We start from the raw sequence: 15,939 nt of genomic DNA on the forward strand, positions 1-15,939 counted from the left end.
TATTTAGATCTTTGTAACATATTCATAAAATTAAAATATGCATGCATGTTCGCATTTTTTTCTCCTTTTCCTCTACATTATCCTCCTTTCGGTTGTATCTTTGAAATAGTTACATTAAAGCAAATAGTTATGACCCATCATGTTAGAATTTGTCGGGTCTTTTCTTCTTCTTCTTCTTCTTCTTCTTCTTCTTCTTCTTCTTCTTCTTCTTCTTCTTCTTCTTCTTCTTCTTCTTCTTCTTGCTCACATTGTCCTCCTTCTCTTAGTTTGGTGGCTTGTTGTATACTAGTATCTTCAAAGTGTCATTATAACATTTTCCTACACCACTTGGAAATAGGAAAATTTAGTGTCAACGTATTTTATCAGACATTTTTATATAATAAAATTAAATGGACATTCATTCGTGCACGTCCACTTTATTTTATTTTCTTTTGGCCCCTTGTATTCCGTCTATCTTCTGCACACTTATAAAGGTTTTTTCTCGCACACAACTTTTTTAAGAACACCAAAAAGACTTTGAATGTCATGGCAGAGCACGCCACTTTAAAGTAAGAGAAAATGAATTGGAAAAGAAAAACAGCGGCAATTCGCTCATAGAGCATTGTCGCACCAAAAAAAAAAAAATACTAACCAAAGGTGGCGGAGGATTCTCAGATTGTCCTTTGGCTGAGAGCAACTTATAGCAAGTAAAAAAATGCTGCCAATAGTCCCTGACCAGGTATTGAAAAAGCTTTTCTGTTCAACCGTTTAATTTGTATGTACATATACGCTTCAGGGGGTTCTCGCTGCAAAAACCACCTCCAGAAAACCAGACCGCTCCTGCGGCGCCGCCCGAACATGCGCAGGGTGTCGCGCGGCGTGGCAATACCCGGTAATCACGCCGCCCACCGACGTGTGGGACCGACATGTGCGGACCCACCGGTCAGTGACTGCACAGGAGGTGAGCGCACGGGCTCGGTGAGGCTAGCCAAACCCCGCCGGCTTTATTGGTGGGCCCGGCCAACTCAGCGGCACGTATGCAGATATAAACCCCGCACGAAGGAGGAAATTGCAGCTCGCAAAACCCCGACAAAATAAAAAAAAAGATTCTCTCCCCTCCCATCTCTCCCTGCTGCTTCTCGTTAATTCCGCTCCGATAAATCTCGACTCGCTCTCGAGTTTCCTCCGTGGATTTGATCTGCGGCGGCCGCCGCCTGAAGAAGACCGGCGGGAAAGCAGAGGAGCTGACAGCGGAGCTTCGGTCGGCCTTAATCCCGAGGTGAGCTGCTGTTTAGCTGGGTTAATTACTAGCATTTGTTTGGAGTAGTAGTAGTAGTACTGTTTTCTCCGCTCGTATTTTCGAATCCGATGGCGTCCGCGGAGCGATCCGTCGGCTTCCGCTTGCTGCTGTTTCCGCCATTTGATCCGATCTCCCGTGGCCCGAACCGCCTCCTTCGGACTGGATTGGGGAGCTGAGCTCTCGTGATTTTTTTATTTTTTTTGCTTCGATTCTGCCGCATCCGCTTGCTTCACAATTTCGATCGGCTCCTGGTCGATGTTGCTCGGAGCCAGCTCCTCTTCTCTTTGCTTGCTCGCGGCGGATGGTGCTCAGGCGTTTGATTTGTTCCTGTGAGGACTGAGGACGACGGTGGTACCGTCAGAATAGTCTGAATCATTAAGCATATCTGACTTTTCGAGCGCTGCGGATGGCACGTCCCTGCTCGGGGTAGGATGGGGGGAGAGTGATCGTGGGAAAGGTTGGTTGGTGGGCACGAATTGTCGTTTTTGTCTTTTGCCTTTTTCCGGGGCTGGTTGCTGAATTATTTGCTGGCTAGTGTTGGGTTTGGTAGCTGGGAGCTTGCTCTTTCTCCAAAGTTCAGGCAGCTCGGATCGGAGTTTTGGGTGAACATTATTATATCGATCGGATCTTGTGCTAGCTTGTGTCCTGTGCCTGTGATGGTGTAATCCTGCTCCTGATTGCCCTTGTGTGGAGTTAGTAGGTACTTTGGTAAGGAGGTAGGCTGTGCAGGAAGAGATCGCCCAATTCTTAATGATATCATCGTGCTTAGTAGTTGTTTACTTTTGCCAAAATAACATTGATAGTTGGATCCTACCTGTCAACCTTTCCTCTGTACCTCCAGTCTGTAGTGAAGTAGTCTCTACACAAAATCGATTGCTTACCCCCCACAGAGCCTCTGTTTTGGGGAGGCTGCTGTACCTTCTGAACTTGCTTTCGTAGGATTCCATTTGCAGGTCGCGGCATCACCGCATATTAGCTTGATGCCTGTGTTTTTTCATGATGCAACTAGTGATGCCAACACTTCTTCTTGTAAACTGCAGCGACGAGTACGAAGCTAGCTGCCCGAGATGGAAGCCGAACAGGCTGCGGAAGTAAGCTCTGGGGAGACAGCGAATCTTAAGACGCCTGATACGACTCTGGTAAGGAAATCATTATCTGTGAAGTCGAGTGCCTATTCATGATCCCTAGAACACTTTCAGAACTGAGTGCTGTTTCTTTGTACGTTTCATTCGTGTTATTTGCAATAGCTTGTTTATGATGTTCAATTTTGTTGTTTTGCTATCTAGTACTAGTACTTTCACATTGGTATTTCTTGATGTCAAAAAAGGAAAAGTGTGCTTTCTGAACATGTTTGTTTTGGTTGGGGCCTTATTGCATATATTTTCAGTACTTTATTCATTTATTAATTCATTACATTGGTCTCTGGTACTTGAGTATCATTGATATGAATACGTGTAATTTCTGGGCAGTATGATAATTGTTGGGCACAATAAAACTTTATCTACTATATTGTCACATCTTTTATTCATAATTGAGGTGCAGTTTCCATGATTGGTTAAAGTAGGGATTTATTTGAAAGTTGATCATAGTTTTCTGCCCAAGGTTCTAAATATTTGCATCCATTGCATTGAGTAAGATTCTACAAGGAGGGCAGAGATTAGAAAAATCTCCATGAAAGCAAATGCTTGAAGTCTCAAGATTAATGAAAATTCCACGCTTTTAGTAGTATTTTCATTTCTATGAGGACTTGTTTATGCTTCACTTACGACTTGGTTATTATTTGATTTGAAATTCCAAAGATGCCACTGAATTCAGACAATGCCAATATCTTAGGTACATGATGATGACAAAGAAAATCTAGTAAATGGAGATTCAAATCCACATGTGAAGGAAACACACGGTGACGACGATGATGGAACAGGATCCGATGGTTATGAGCTGGTAGATGTGAAGGAAAACTTTGGTTCAGCAAAAGCGGTGGAGGAAGAAACGGCAAATAGAAGTATGAAAGATGATGAAAGAACTATAGAAGCTGCCATGTCGAATGAAGAAACGAAACGATTGGATGAACTATCAAGGCGTATTGAAGAGCTTGAATCTGAGAAGGACAAATTGGTGAAGGATATGACAGAAGCAGAAAATAAGCAGACACTGCAATACAGTTCTCTACAAGAAGCACAAAAATCTCTCACTGAGAAGGATAAAGAGCTGGCTGAGGCAACACAATCACTGAGCGAGATGGGGTCTGAGCTTGAATTCTCGAAAAAGAGGATTCAAGAAATTGAGGTTGAGTTAGGTTTATCAGCTGATAAGCTCCACAAACTTGAAGAGCTGAAGGATGAAAGAAGCTTGCATGCTGCACAGGAGGCGAAGAGGGCTGCTGAACTTGATAAGATGCTTGAAAAGACTCAGTTGAACATGAAAGAGATGGAAGACCAGATTAGCAATTTACAGGAAGAGTTAAAGGGACATCAAGATAAGGCTATCGACCATCAGCAAGTAGAAGAATCACTGAACGCCACAGTCTCACAATTCAAGATGGTACAAGAGGCACTTGAACTCGCCAAATCACAAGTGACTGATTTGGAGCAGAAGCTTGCTTCTCAGGATGCTAGCATCAGTAAGCTCACTGAAGAGTTGAGTCTCCACTGCTCATCTGAAGAATCTCTGAAGGAGAAGAGTCTTAAACTAGAGACTGAACTTGCTGCCGTGAATGAAGAGTTGCAAGTGAAGCTTCTGAGTTTGCAAGAAATGGAGATGAAACTGGAAGAGCAGGTGAAGGAAAAAGAGACAAGTGAAGCTACATTCGAGAAGCAGCAGGTACAGATTCTCAACCTGCAGTCTGGTCTCGATGAACTAAAGGATGAAAATGAAACTCTCAAAGGGACTCTAGTTGACACTGAATCAAAACTAACAGAAAGAGAGTCCATGTTGCGTCAGGCTGAAGAGGAGCATGCTAAAGCACAATTGCTCCTGTCAGAAGCATTGTCGCATAAAGAAGAATTGGAGGTAAATCTGAAATCTATCAGCGAGCAGCATGGTGAGTACAAAGCTGTTTCTGAAGATGCAAACGAGAAGATTCTCGAGCTTCAAGCACAAATTCAGTCCCTGCATGCAGCTGAAGAGGCTTCGAAATCGCATCTGGAAGAGGCTAGCACAAATGTGGAAGATGCTAAGAAGAAATGTTCTGATCTTGAGCAACAGCTCAGCGAATCTGAGAGTAAATTCGTCACTTCAAGTGAACAAATAAAGTTGCTGGAAGAGCACGTCCAACAACAAGCAGCTTCTTCAGCAGAAAAAGAAAAGCAGCTTGAAGAAGCAGTGAACAGTGTAGAAACATACAAAGAGAAGATAAATGAGCTGCAATCTTCTCTGGATTCCTCAGCATCTAAAACTCAGCTACTTGAACAAGAAGTCAAGGATCTGACTGACAGATACTCACAGCATCAAGAACAATCTCATTCGGTTCGTGAAAGAAGTCTTGAACTGGAGAGCTTGCTTCACACATCAAAGTCTGATGCTGATGGTGCACACTCCCGGAGACAGGAGCTGGAACAGGAGCTTGAAACCACACAAGCAAAGTTCAATGAGGTTGAATCAGAACTAGAACAGTATAGAAGCAAGGTTTCTCACCTTTCCGATGATCTGGAAGCTTACCAAACAAAAGCAGCCAGTCTTGAGGCTGTGATGGAAGCTGCAAGTGAAAAGGAGAAGGAGCTTATGGACTCACTGATTCAAATCACCGAAGAAAAGAAGAAACTTGAGGAACTAACAGCAGAGTATGAAGAAAAACTTCAAGAGCACTTGAAGGAAAAGGAAGGTTTTGAAGAGAGGGTTCAGACTCAAGAATCGAAGGTGCTTGACTTAGAAGAACTGTTGGCGAAACTTAGAGAAGAAAAAGAAAGTGGCGAGAACGCCATTGCTGATCTTAACCTGCAACTCTCCAATAAGAACGACATGTACCTGGAATTGGAGTCCCAGTTAAGCCAGGCTGGGGACGATCATAGCAAAACAAGATCACTTCTCTCTGATGCACACTCACACAAAGAGGAACTAGAGTTAAGTTTGAAATCTCTTAATGATCTGCACACGGAATCCAAAACAGCTGCGGAGTCTGCAATGCAGAGGACTGCAGAGCTTGAAACTCAAGTTCAGGAATTAAGTGCTGCTGAAGAGAGTCTGAAGCTACAGCTTGCTGAGTTTGAGTCAAAGCTAGCATCTGCTGAGAAGAAGAGCGCAGATCTTGAGCAAGAGCTTAAAGATGCGGCAGATGAACGCAATGATTTCCGTGTGAAGGTTGATGAACTTTCTGGGGAAGTTGAAGCATACAAGGAGAAATCAGCAAGTCTTGAGGCTTTATTAGCAGAAGCCAACCAGAAGGAGGATGAGTTGTCTGCGAAGTTGGCTCAAGCTAATGAAGAGAAGGAGCAATATGAAGAACTGTCAAAGAAGGCCACCACAGCGCATTTGGAAGCGGAGAAGCAAGTCCAGACTTTACAGGGTGACCTAGAATCTGCCAGGAGTAAAATGGAAGAGGTGGAGAATGATCTTCAGGCCCTGGGTGTTAGAGAAAGCTCAGTACTTGAGAAGCTTAAATCTGCAGAGGAGCAGCTTGAGCACAGTGGGAGAGCACTGGAACATACTACTTCCAAGAAGATTGATCTGGAATCTCTGTACCAGTCTTTACTTGAAGATACAGAGACGAAGCTCCAACAAGCAGGGGACAACCTGACACAAAAGGAGACCCAATGTCAGCAACTGTCCGAAAAGTTGAAGTTGGCCGAGGAACAAGTTGCTTCTTATGAAGCAAAAGCTACTGCGTCCACTGAAGAGGTGGAATCCATGAAGGTGGAGCTTGAAGCCTTTGAAAATGAGATCGCTACTCATGAGACCACCATTGAGGAACTCAAGACCAAGGTTTCCAATGCTGAGTCAAAGGCTGAAGAGGCGTTGGCTGAGAATGCGGCAATGAGTGGTGGAAATCAGGCCCTGAAAGAGGAACTTGATGCTAATCTAGCCATGCTTCAGGAATTGCAAGAGCAGTTTAACTCTACTCATGCTGAAAAGGAAGATGTTGCTACGAAGCTAGCTGAGCATGGAAGAACGATAGAACAATTGACTGAGGTGCACAGTAGAGGCTTAGAGCTTCAGTCTGCAGCTGAATCAAGGAATGCAGAAGTTGAAGCTCAAATGCGTGAAGCTCATGAGACAATAGAACGGAAAGATTCAGAAATGAAAGACTTGAATGAGAGGCTGACTGCACTTCAGTCTGAGACTGAAAGTTTGATGCATGTGAATGAAGCCTTGAAACAGGAAATCAGTGCTAAGTTGGTCTTGGTTGACGAGCTGCAGGAGAAATTTGCGTCCCTGAGTTCCGATAAAGAAGCAGCTGCAGAGAAGCTGGCTGTTCACGAGGAAACAATAAAACATTTGACTGAGGCGCACACAAGAAGCTTGGAACTCCACTCTGCAGCTGAATCAAAGAATGGGGATACTGAAGTTAAGCTGCATGAAGCCCTCGAGACAATAGCACAGAGAGAAGCTGAAGTTAAAGACTTGAGCAAGAAGCTGGATGCTCTTGAAATCGAGTTGGGATATTATGAAGAGCAGGCAACTGAAGCTGCTGCCAATGAAGAAAATCATAAGGTTAAATTTGATGAAGCTGTACACAAACTAAAGAACTTAGAAGCACAACTTGCAGAAACACAAAACAAGGTTGAACTTTTCCATGCAGAGAAGGAAAACTTGATTAGTGCAAATAGTAGTTTGAACGAGGAGTTGGAAGTACATCAGAGCAAGCTGAATGAATTGCAGCTGGCACTTACTGCTGCACTAGCAGAAAAGCAGGGGTCATTGGAAGAGACTCACTCATTGCGTAAAACACTCGATGGCATGATTCAACGCAAAGAGGAACTAGAAAGCCAGGTGATCAAGTGTTCTATTTTATTGTTCTCAGCTTAATGCTGCTTACTGCTCTTGGCTTCAAAATATTTCTAATACCGTTACATAGCTCTTATCTTGCCATTACAAATGCTTTAGCCTCAGAAGTAGAAAAAACCCTTTAGCAAGATGATTTTTTTTCAGGTCTCTTCTACTCTGGAAGAGCATGAAGAACTGAAGGGCAAGTACCAAAGTACACTGGAAGAGAAGCAGATTTTGAATGAAAAATATGAAACTGCAAAGAAGGAGCTTGACGAAGCAATAATCAAGTTGGACGAGCAAATCAATTTGGAAAAGTCTGAAAAAGAATTTCATATTTCAAAACTCGAGAGACAAATTACAATGTCTGAGCTAAAATACATGGAGGAGGTACCTTGTTATTTATCTCCCTCTAAACTATTTTGGGCCTTACTTTCAAAGTACTGTCTGTATAATTTATGAAATATTTTCAGATCCAGACCATGCAAGTTGAAACAACTGAAAAGAATGAAGCACTTACAACCAAGATGCAAGAGCATGCAAACTTAGTCCAACAAAAAGATGAGTTGGAGCAACAATTGCTGGAAGTTAGGAAGGAACTGGATGCTGCTTACCATACCATAGCAAATCAGGTATAGTCTCACCTTTCTACTAAATGGAGAAACGATTTGCTGGATCTATCATTTCCATACTGTCAAGCCTTTCTGCTCAGCTGGTACATCTAAAAATGATGTCAGATAGACAATTGTCTCTTTGTATGGCTATGTTGTCAACAGTTTTGACATGGAGTGAAGTTGTCGATTCGAGAAAATCCAAATGATTTGGCACTTCTTTCTTCAAAATTTGTTGTTGTCAATTAATATTTTTATGAACCTTTGTTTTGGCAGGAAGAGCAAGCTTCAGTGAGGGAGATAAAGTGGGATGCTTTTAAGACGTATTCAGCGGATCAATTAGAAGCCCAGAAGAAACATGCTGCAGAGCTTGAAGTACAGATATCAGCTCTTAAGCAAGAGCTGCAAGAATCTGAGATCGCTTCCAAGCACAAGGTTGGGTTTTATCTGAGTATCCATTTTATGCTGCAATTATAGTTTATCTGATTCCTCAAAAAAAAAAATTCAATTCCTCATTCTAGTTTATTTGATGCAAGTGATGGGTGTTCTGGATGTAAGATCAAAGATCACGTGATAAAATCCATCTGTGATTTTCCTTCAAATCCTTAAATGTGAAATATTGTGTAGTCATACTTACAGATTCTTGCAGATAAAAAAAACTTACATATTCACCCAATAATTTGCCTTCATTGTTGCAAATTGTAGTCCCCTACTGCTTTGACACTTTCTGAGTATATATCTACAGATTTTTTTCTCATGTATTGATTTATGCGAGTTTTTTCAGGTTGCAGAGCTCAACAAGCTGAGTCAAAATCTGAGCAAGAGTGCTGAAATGGAGAAGAAGGTTCAGGACCTTGAGCAGAAGTTGCAGCTAGCTTATTCCAAATCCGAGGAACAGGCAAGCAAAAAAAAAAAGATGCTAAGAATTATCTTGACTTACCCTGATCATTAGTTACCAGCAGTTAACAACATCCTCTCTTCTGCAGGCAAAGGATGCAGTGGTATCATCGAGATCCCGAGAATTCAGCCTCGACTCGGCAACAGTGCAAAACAAACAACATGACAGGTCTCAGGCTCCTGCCACGGTCTCCCCAGCCCCTGCGCTCCAAGAAATGCGAGAACCTTCTGGTATCATGGCCTTCAAGTTCATCATTGGCGTCGCCCTGCTGTCCGTGATCATCGGTGTTTTCCTTGGAAAGAAATACTAGTGCTGCTTTTGTGAAATCGCTGCTGGTGTCATATGGGAAATCCCACTGTTAAAAGTAAAAACTGCTTCTCATCACCTAAACTACTCTAGCTGAACAAGAAATAGTTTGGTTTGGTGGACTGCTCTTGAGCAGATCGATGACTCTTAGGGAGAAGTCGGAAATCTGAAAAGACTTTTTTTTTTGTTTCTCCTCTTGGTGAGTTCTCCCTCTTTTAAGTTTCTTTTTGGGTAAGAAGGGGTAGGAGTCAGATTTTTGTTCATTCCTACCCTTTGCGTGCAGAAGGCCATATGCACGCTATTGGGTTTTGCTGTCAGTGCGCTTGTATCTACATATCTCTCTGTAAAAAAGAAATGGGTGAGAAATCTCAGTTTGTTCATAGGCTGTTATGAAGAGTGTAATCTGTATTATGCTGTACAATCACTCCAGTGTTTTTGATCTATATGTGGATTGCTGGTTGGCAAGAAGTGTCTTGTTTCTCCAAGATAAGATTTTCAGCCCCTGCCATTCATTTCTTCTCTTGAAATCTGATTGCTGAAATATGCATTTCTTCTCTCCTTGTCTTGTAAACCAAATGCAAGCTGATTTATTCACAGATGCTACTTCACTGCATGGTGCCACTTCCATTTGGAGCACATATGCGATTCACGAGTGAATGAATCTGGCCCTGTTTTGCATTTTGCAGGTGCATGAATGAGATTGATTGAGAGGTGAAACCGCAAAGGGCACTCAAACCACACATAAGCGACAGTGATGTGTCACAACATGATTTCCATGTTGATACTTGGACAAGTTTTTTTTTTGGTACATCAGGCGACGGTTGGATGAACGCTACGGCAGAGCACACACTTTTGGATAAGTAGCGGGACGTGAAAGTGGCGTATGGGGCTGTGGGCCCTGGTCCCACATGTAAGACTGCAGTGACACCTTTTAATTTTCTTGGAAAGTAGCTCAAACTAGTGCCTTTTCATCGCAGTTAGCGCTGCGATGCTGATAGTACTACTGATTTAAGAGAGTTTCAGAGGGTCCAGCATAGTGTACGGTTGACTGTCAAGGGTGTGCATCCAATTAAACTGTCTGAAAAGCCTTCAGAGACTGCATACGGTCGCAGTCATTAGTGACTCAGTGAAGTCCATTACTAGCTTTCTATCTTGATGGAGAACAGTAGGGGGCGAGGCCACACTAATTACTACTATTAACCTATTCTGCTTTCGAGTACTGTACTGTCTAAATTTCCGGCCGCTGCGTCTGCGATATGCCTTGCAGGCCTCATTCAAGAAGCTGTACTAATCAGTACTTATTGGGTAGCATAGGGATTAGCGGAAGTGACCTCTCGTTGTCTCAAGAGACAAAAATGAAAGTATCGGTTGAATAAACTTTGTGCACTAGACCCACATGATGCTCCTTCCAAAGATCCCCAGCTGAACTTTTTGTAGGGGAAAGGAGAAAAGGTGAAAGATGGACGACAAAGGCGGGAGGAATAGATGCCATTTTAAAAGCCTACATATGTGCCGAAGCCAAAGTATACCACGTGCCATGCACAGTTTACCTATGGTACACCGATAACATATAGTATTAAGATGAGTCCAAAGTTTTCAACTCACCGGATCCATAAGAACAAAGAATATAAGAGCATCTCATCTCTATTCGCGTCCCTAAACCACAATTGGATATAAGCGGTCGGATCAATCATTTGGAGGACGTCACCGTGTGGTGCCATCTTTGGGACGTAGTCATTTCTAGGTGTCCCTCAAACTATCAAACATTTGAAAAAAAATACAAACAAAAAATTAACGATTTTACTCAAAGTTGTTGTATTTTACATGGTTTTGAATAAAATCCATCTAAACTTAAACTAAAATCTACCGGCAATCGTAGCGGCCGCCGCGGTAGTAGTGCTCGAAGTAGCGGTAGTCATCGCCGGTGAGCTTGTTCTTCCTGCATGGGTCAAGGGCTTGTCGGCAGGCTCGTCCTTCACGTCGCCGCCGCCTGTGAGGTCGACGAGGGGCTTGCCTGAGTCGCGGATCAACACAACGATGACATCCTCGATGTTCCCCTCCCAAGCGTGGTGGTCGTTCGGCGAACCCGTCCACACTGCGTTGCAGTCTGGCGTGTTGACGGGGTCTTTCGCTGCTGGCGGCAGACCCCGACCGCCACGGATCCCCGATCACGATGCCGCGCGAGGGATTGTGCCTCCTCATCAGCGTCGTGAAACTCCTCCTTCACCTCTCATTTGGGCACGGGGTAGGGGAGACGCATGCGCGCTGGTGGCCCTGCAAATTCTTCAGCGTCGGCGGCCCCATGAGGCCATCGATCCGCACAAGATCCTCCTCTCGTCGCATGTATAAGTCATTCCACCACAGATCGTTGTTTGTGGTTGCCCATGTCGGGTCGGCCCGCTTCTTTGGCATCATCACGCGGTTGCGGTCGTGGATCTCCCGATACCACTGCTCGCTCCCCACCATGGGCGCCAGTGGGATGTCGACGTTGTTGTTCGCCATCTTCTAGCCGACATTGCTTAGGAGCCACATGCCCGACGACACCGGGTAGCACGCCTCGTACAAGGCCGGGGCCGCACCAAAAATCGTTCGTAGCGACAGCGGTGGGATGACGGTTCAACATGGTGGCGAGGCTACTAGATCTCAAAGCTTGTCTCGGTAGAATTGTGAGGGGTGACGAGGATGTGTGTCAGGGGGACAGTGCGCAAACAAGCTGATTTGTACGGCAGAGGCAAGCGAGGGGGCGCTGGTGCGCATTAACGCCGACCGCATGGCCACGTGACCATGTGTAACGAGGCGTCTCCCGGCACGCCCGGAAACCTGCGCCGTGGTTGCTAAACCTGCACGGCCATTTACGTAGCTTGACCAGAGGTAGGCTACGGGTTTAAATCAGTGTGGTCAACCCTATGTCAATGACACGTGTGGCTCACCACACCGCCCCTACTTAGATGCGTCCGGCATGCCTGCAAGGAGAAATGGATAGAGGGAACGGCCTCGAGGCACCGGACACTGTATTGGAATGCACATTTATGTGTACTTATCTGTCTAACGCACACCCAAAGGTCTTTGGGGATACTTGGAGAGATTCCGACAGGAGATGCTCTAAAGAAGACTAAGAATGGCAGCACACACCCACGATGTCATGCCCCCTGGCCATCTAGTGAACTTAAAAACACATATCGAATCTATCTGTCCAATGCAACATAATCTGCACTTGCTTAGCAATATTTTTGTAGTATCGCAATATTGTTCCAATATTTCTTTAGGAAGATCTTACATGCACTACTCGGAAATAACCTATAGCCGCCAACGCTACTGTCGACGCACCACAAAAGGTGCCCTCCGATGGTAAATACTACCGGCGCACCATGTTTTGAACGCGCCGGTGATTTCCCAATACCCGCAATAAAAAAATTAGTGTATCGAGGATAAAGTTCGAACAGGTCCAGACCAGACAAAAAATTCGATCCCCCTTACCCCTGGCGTGCCTCTATGGTGGTGCACCGGCGGTTTACCGCCGGTGCACCACCATAGAGGCCGCACAGATTTTCTCTCCCGACCCCCCCCCCCCCCGAACGCCTTTTTCAGTTTTAAAAAATAAAATAAAATGGTAGAAAATTCAAAAAATTAAATCCTTCGAGATTCCCATGTTTTATGCCATCTAGTTTTAACAAAAATTTAAAAACATGAATTTCGATATATTATGCAAAATGGCGTCATGTCGGTAAAACAGGATTGCTGGTTGCATACGACCTCTGATGAAAAACTTTTTTATATCAAAATGTATCTACACGAAATTTCCTATCCGATTTCAGCGGCCCGCGGTCGTTTAGCAATTTTTAGATACCCAAAATTTTAAAAGGAAAATAGAGTTTTTTTAGGCTTTAGATTTGATGAAAGACAAGAAAAAGTACCCGGCGCACCACCATACTAGGTGCGCCGGCGGTAACCTTTCCTATATAGGCATAAACTAGCCTCCTCCTCCTCCTCCTCCTCCTTCACTTCTCCTTTCGTCCTGCACTTCTCATCCTCCTCCTCTTTGACTTCTCCTACTCCTCCTCGTCCTTCACTTCTCCTCCATTCCTCCAGCCACCTTCTCTTCTCCTCCCTCCACTTTCCCTTCTCCTCTTCTACCTTCTTCATCTCCCTCCCTCTGTTAAGAACCTTCTCAAACTACTCACTAGCAACCACCTCCTCGACCTCCCTCTGACGAGCTTCTACCACCGGCCGGCCTCCCTTCGGCAAGTTTCTCCGGCGACCTCCTCCCACTCCGGCGGCCACCTACTTTCACTCCAACGGCCACGACCACGGCGACAACCACGGTGACGGAGCCGACCACGGTGATGGAGGTGCCACAGTCACGAACTAGAACTCGACCTAGACCTAGATCCAGATCTAGATCTAGATCTAGATAGGACGATCTAGATCGGACTTTTTTTGAATCTTGGAAAAAAAACGTCGGCGCACCAGGATGCTGGGCCGGCAATATCTCGTGTTACCGTCGATGCACAGGCTAGTGCGCCGACAATAAGCCGTTACCAGTGACGGGCGTTGGTGCGCCGGGGATAAGTGATTTTGGTGTACTGGGGATAAGCCTTTCCCTAGTAGTGGTGTAATAAAAGTGATGTAGCATTTTAAAAATAGCAATGCCATAAAACAATGGTTATGCAAAAAAAATCTAGAAGACATTACAAAGCCTGCAAAAAGATTCGCAGCATTTCAAAAATAGTAATGCAAGAAAGAAAAGTGGCCGTGAAACAATTTTGACCACCTTCAGAAAAAGCCGCCGATCGTAGCAAAATTCACGAAAAAAGGAAAATACCTTCCATTGGAGGCCAGCCTTTTGTAGCACCTCATGAAGAATCTTGGCAACATTTAAGGAAAAATATTACAGCAACAACCAGAATCATTGCATCATCTTTTAAACATAAGGCTCGGAAGCCCGGCTTTGAATTAAGAAAGCCATCAGCCGACTAGGATTACAACGACGAAACAACAACGCACTTCTGGGTTACCAACTAACAAGACAACAAAAGAAACAACATAGGTTTGCAGCATCTCGCCTCTACATTCAGAGCAAAACAAACATAGGTTTGCGGCACTTTGAATGCAACGAAGCACCGCTTTTTTTATAATGGGCACTTTATTACTTATAGAGAAGCAATTACACCCGACCTCTGCATAGCTAAGATGCACACATCCGTTCAAAAAGTCTCAAAAGTCTAGAGTGCTAAAAAAGGCGAATTACATATCAGACATGAGCAATTGTAAAACACCTAAGGTGAAGGCGGAGGCCCAATCCGTAGATTATGATGCCACCCATGTAGGGAAAAGTATCCCTCGACGTATCCTCCAACCATGTACAGACCTTCGTAAACAGGTCGTGGTTCTCCATCCTCTGCAATGCAAACCAGGAACAGAGAGTAGCGGTACATCTATAGATAACCTGCAAGAGAGAATATTTTTTGTCATTAAAAACGTTATCATTTCTACATAGCCATATCAACCATATAATGACAAGTGCCCCACCCTAATAAACGTTCTAAATCTGTGATCGATACCATGAAGCCAATTACCAAAGATATTGGCCACACTAGTCGAGGGATACAAATCAGAAGCTACTTGGATGCATGACCATATAGACCTGGCAAAGCGACATTGGAAGAACAAGTGTTTAATTGTCTCGTTGTGTTGACAAAAAACACACTGCGTACTCCCATGCCAATTGCGTTTCGCAAGATTATCTTTGGTGAGGATTACTCCTCGACGTAAATACCAGGCAAATTTTTTTAATTTTAAGGGGTATTTTCATCTTCCAAATCTTCTTGTTTTTATCAACTGTTATTTTCGGTTGGATAATGGCATTGTACAAAGAACTTACAGAGAATTTTCTATTGGAATGTAAGTTCCAACGAAATTCATCTTGTCCTTTAGACAACTGAATGGATTCCAAAAGTAACAGTAAGGCATTCCATGCAAAAAGTCTTGGACCGATTAAATCGCGTCTAAACGTCACTATCGGGGGTGAGGTTGCCATTACTAATGCAATGATATCACTTTTGCGACGAACAATGTTATATAACGCTGGATATTGTTCATAGAGAGGCCTATTACCTAGCCATGTATCCTCTCAGAACCGTATCTACGATACATCCTTGATATTAAAAATACCATATCTGAAGAAAAAGGAAAAACTTGCGTAGTATCATCTTCCATGGTAGAAGAGAAAGTAAGAATACAAAACTGATTGGCATATGTGTGCATCCAAGAGGATTAATTGCTTGCTGGGTTCACCATTATCCCGGTTCCCCGCCCCTAGGTATGCTTTTCTTCCCGGCACGGCCATAGCCCATAGATACATCTACCAGCATTTCCAAGTACTCCATAGGCCATAGTACCAGTACAACATCTCTCTAAAATAACAGGGATTTCCAAGTACAGTGCACGTACGTACTCGCCTACCACCACTAGCAGCTCGCGCCAATCCCATTCGCCTATTCCCGATCGGACGCCCGCAACGGGACCAGGGCGCGGGAGGAAGAGAGAGAGAGAAAAAAAAACGTGGGTGTGGCGCGTACTGTTGCATGATGCCTTCCGGGTTGGCGCCAAAGGAGAGAGGATGCGCTAGCTGCCAGGCATGATGATTTTGAATCCTGGAGGACAGGGATATCATCGTCGTTGTGGTCAAACATGGAGGGAGAGGGAGGGGCTAGCTGTGCCTGTGCGTGCCTGTGGTGTGGTCTCCCAGTACCCCTGCCGCGAACCCTATCCTGCCCTGCGCTCCCTCGTCGCTTCTCGCACGGCCTCACGCCCAGTACGTACGTCTCTGTAGTTGTTCGTACGGTAGTACATACATCCGTGGACAAAAAACTTCACTCCAAACCTCGCTGCTGTTCCTCTCCTCTCTCTGGTCCATGCTCAGCTCA

At 44.4% G+C, this 15,939-nt stretch overlaps 1 protein-coding gene across 1 annotated transcript; it reads left to right on the forward strand.

The window, feature by feature from the left end:
* The first annotated feature begins 1,054 nt into the window (after positions 1-1,054).
* Positions 1,055-9,481, forward strand: LOC127336190 (uncharacterized). Its single transcript, XM_051362976.2, has 8 exons — positions 1,055-1,258; positions 2,320-2,418; positions 3,113-7,204; positions 7,364-7,588; positions 7,672-7,830; positions 8,086-8,244; positions 8,594-8,707; positions 8,796-9,481. The coding sequence occupies exons 2-8, from the start codon at positions 2,347-2,349 to the stop codon at positions 9,015-9,017; spliced, it is 5,043 nt and encodes a 1,680-aa protein (XP_051218936.1). The 5' UTR covers positions 1,055-1,258; positions 2,320-2,346; the 3' UTR covers positions 9,018-9,481.
* The last annotated feature ends 6,458 nt before the right edge of the window (positions 9,482-15,939 follow it).

The sequence above is a fragment of the Lolium perenne genome, chromosome 2 (assembly GCF_019359855.2).
Source record: "Lolium perenne isolate Kyuss_39 chromosome 2, Kyuss_2.0, whole genome shotgun sequence".
NCBI lineage: Eukaryota > Viridiplantae > Streptophyta > Magnoliopsida > Poales > Poaceae > Lolium > Lolium perenne.

Excerpts from the sequence above, each read along its gene's own strand:
- LOC127336190 (XM_051362976.2), top strand. The coding sequence starts at position 2,347 with ATGGAAGCCGAACAGGCTGCGGAAGTAAGCTCTGGGGAGACAGCGAAT. Across the intron at positions 7,205-7,363 it reads AAGAGGAACTAGAAAGCCAG|GTCTCTTCTACTCTGGAAGA; the intron begins GTGATCAAGTGT and ends ATTTTTTTTCAG. Across the intron at positions 8,245-8,593 it reads AGATCGCTTCCAAGCACAAG|GTTGCAGAGCTCAACAAGCT; the intron begins GTTGGGTTTTAT and ends GAGTTTTTTCAG.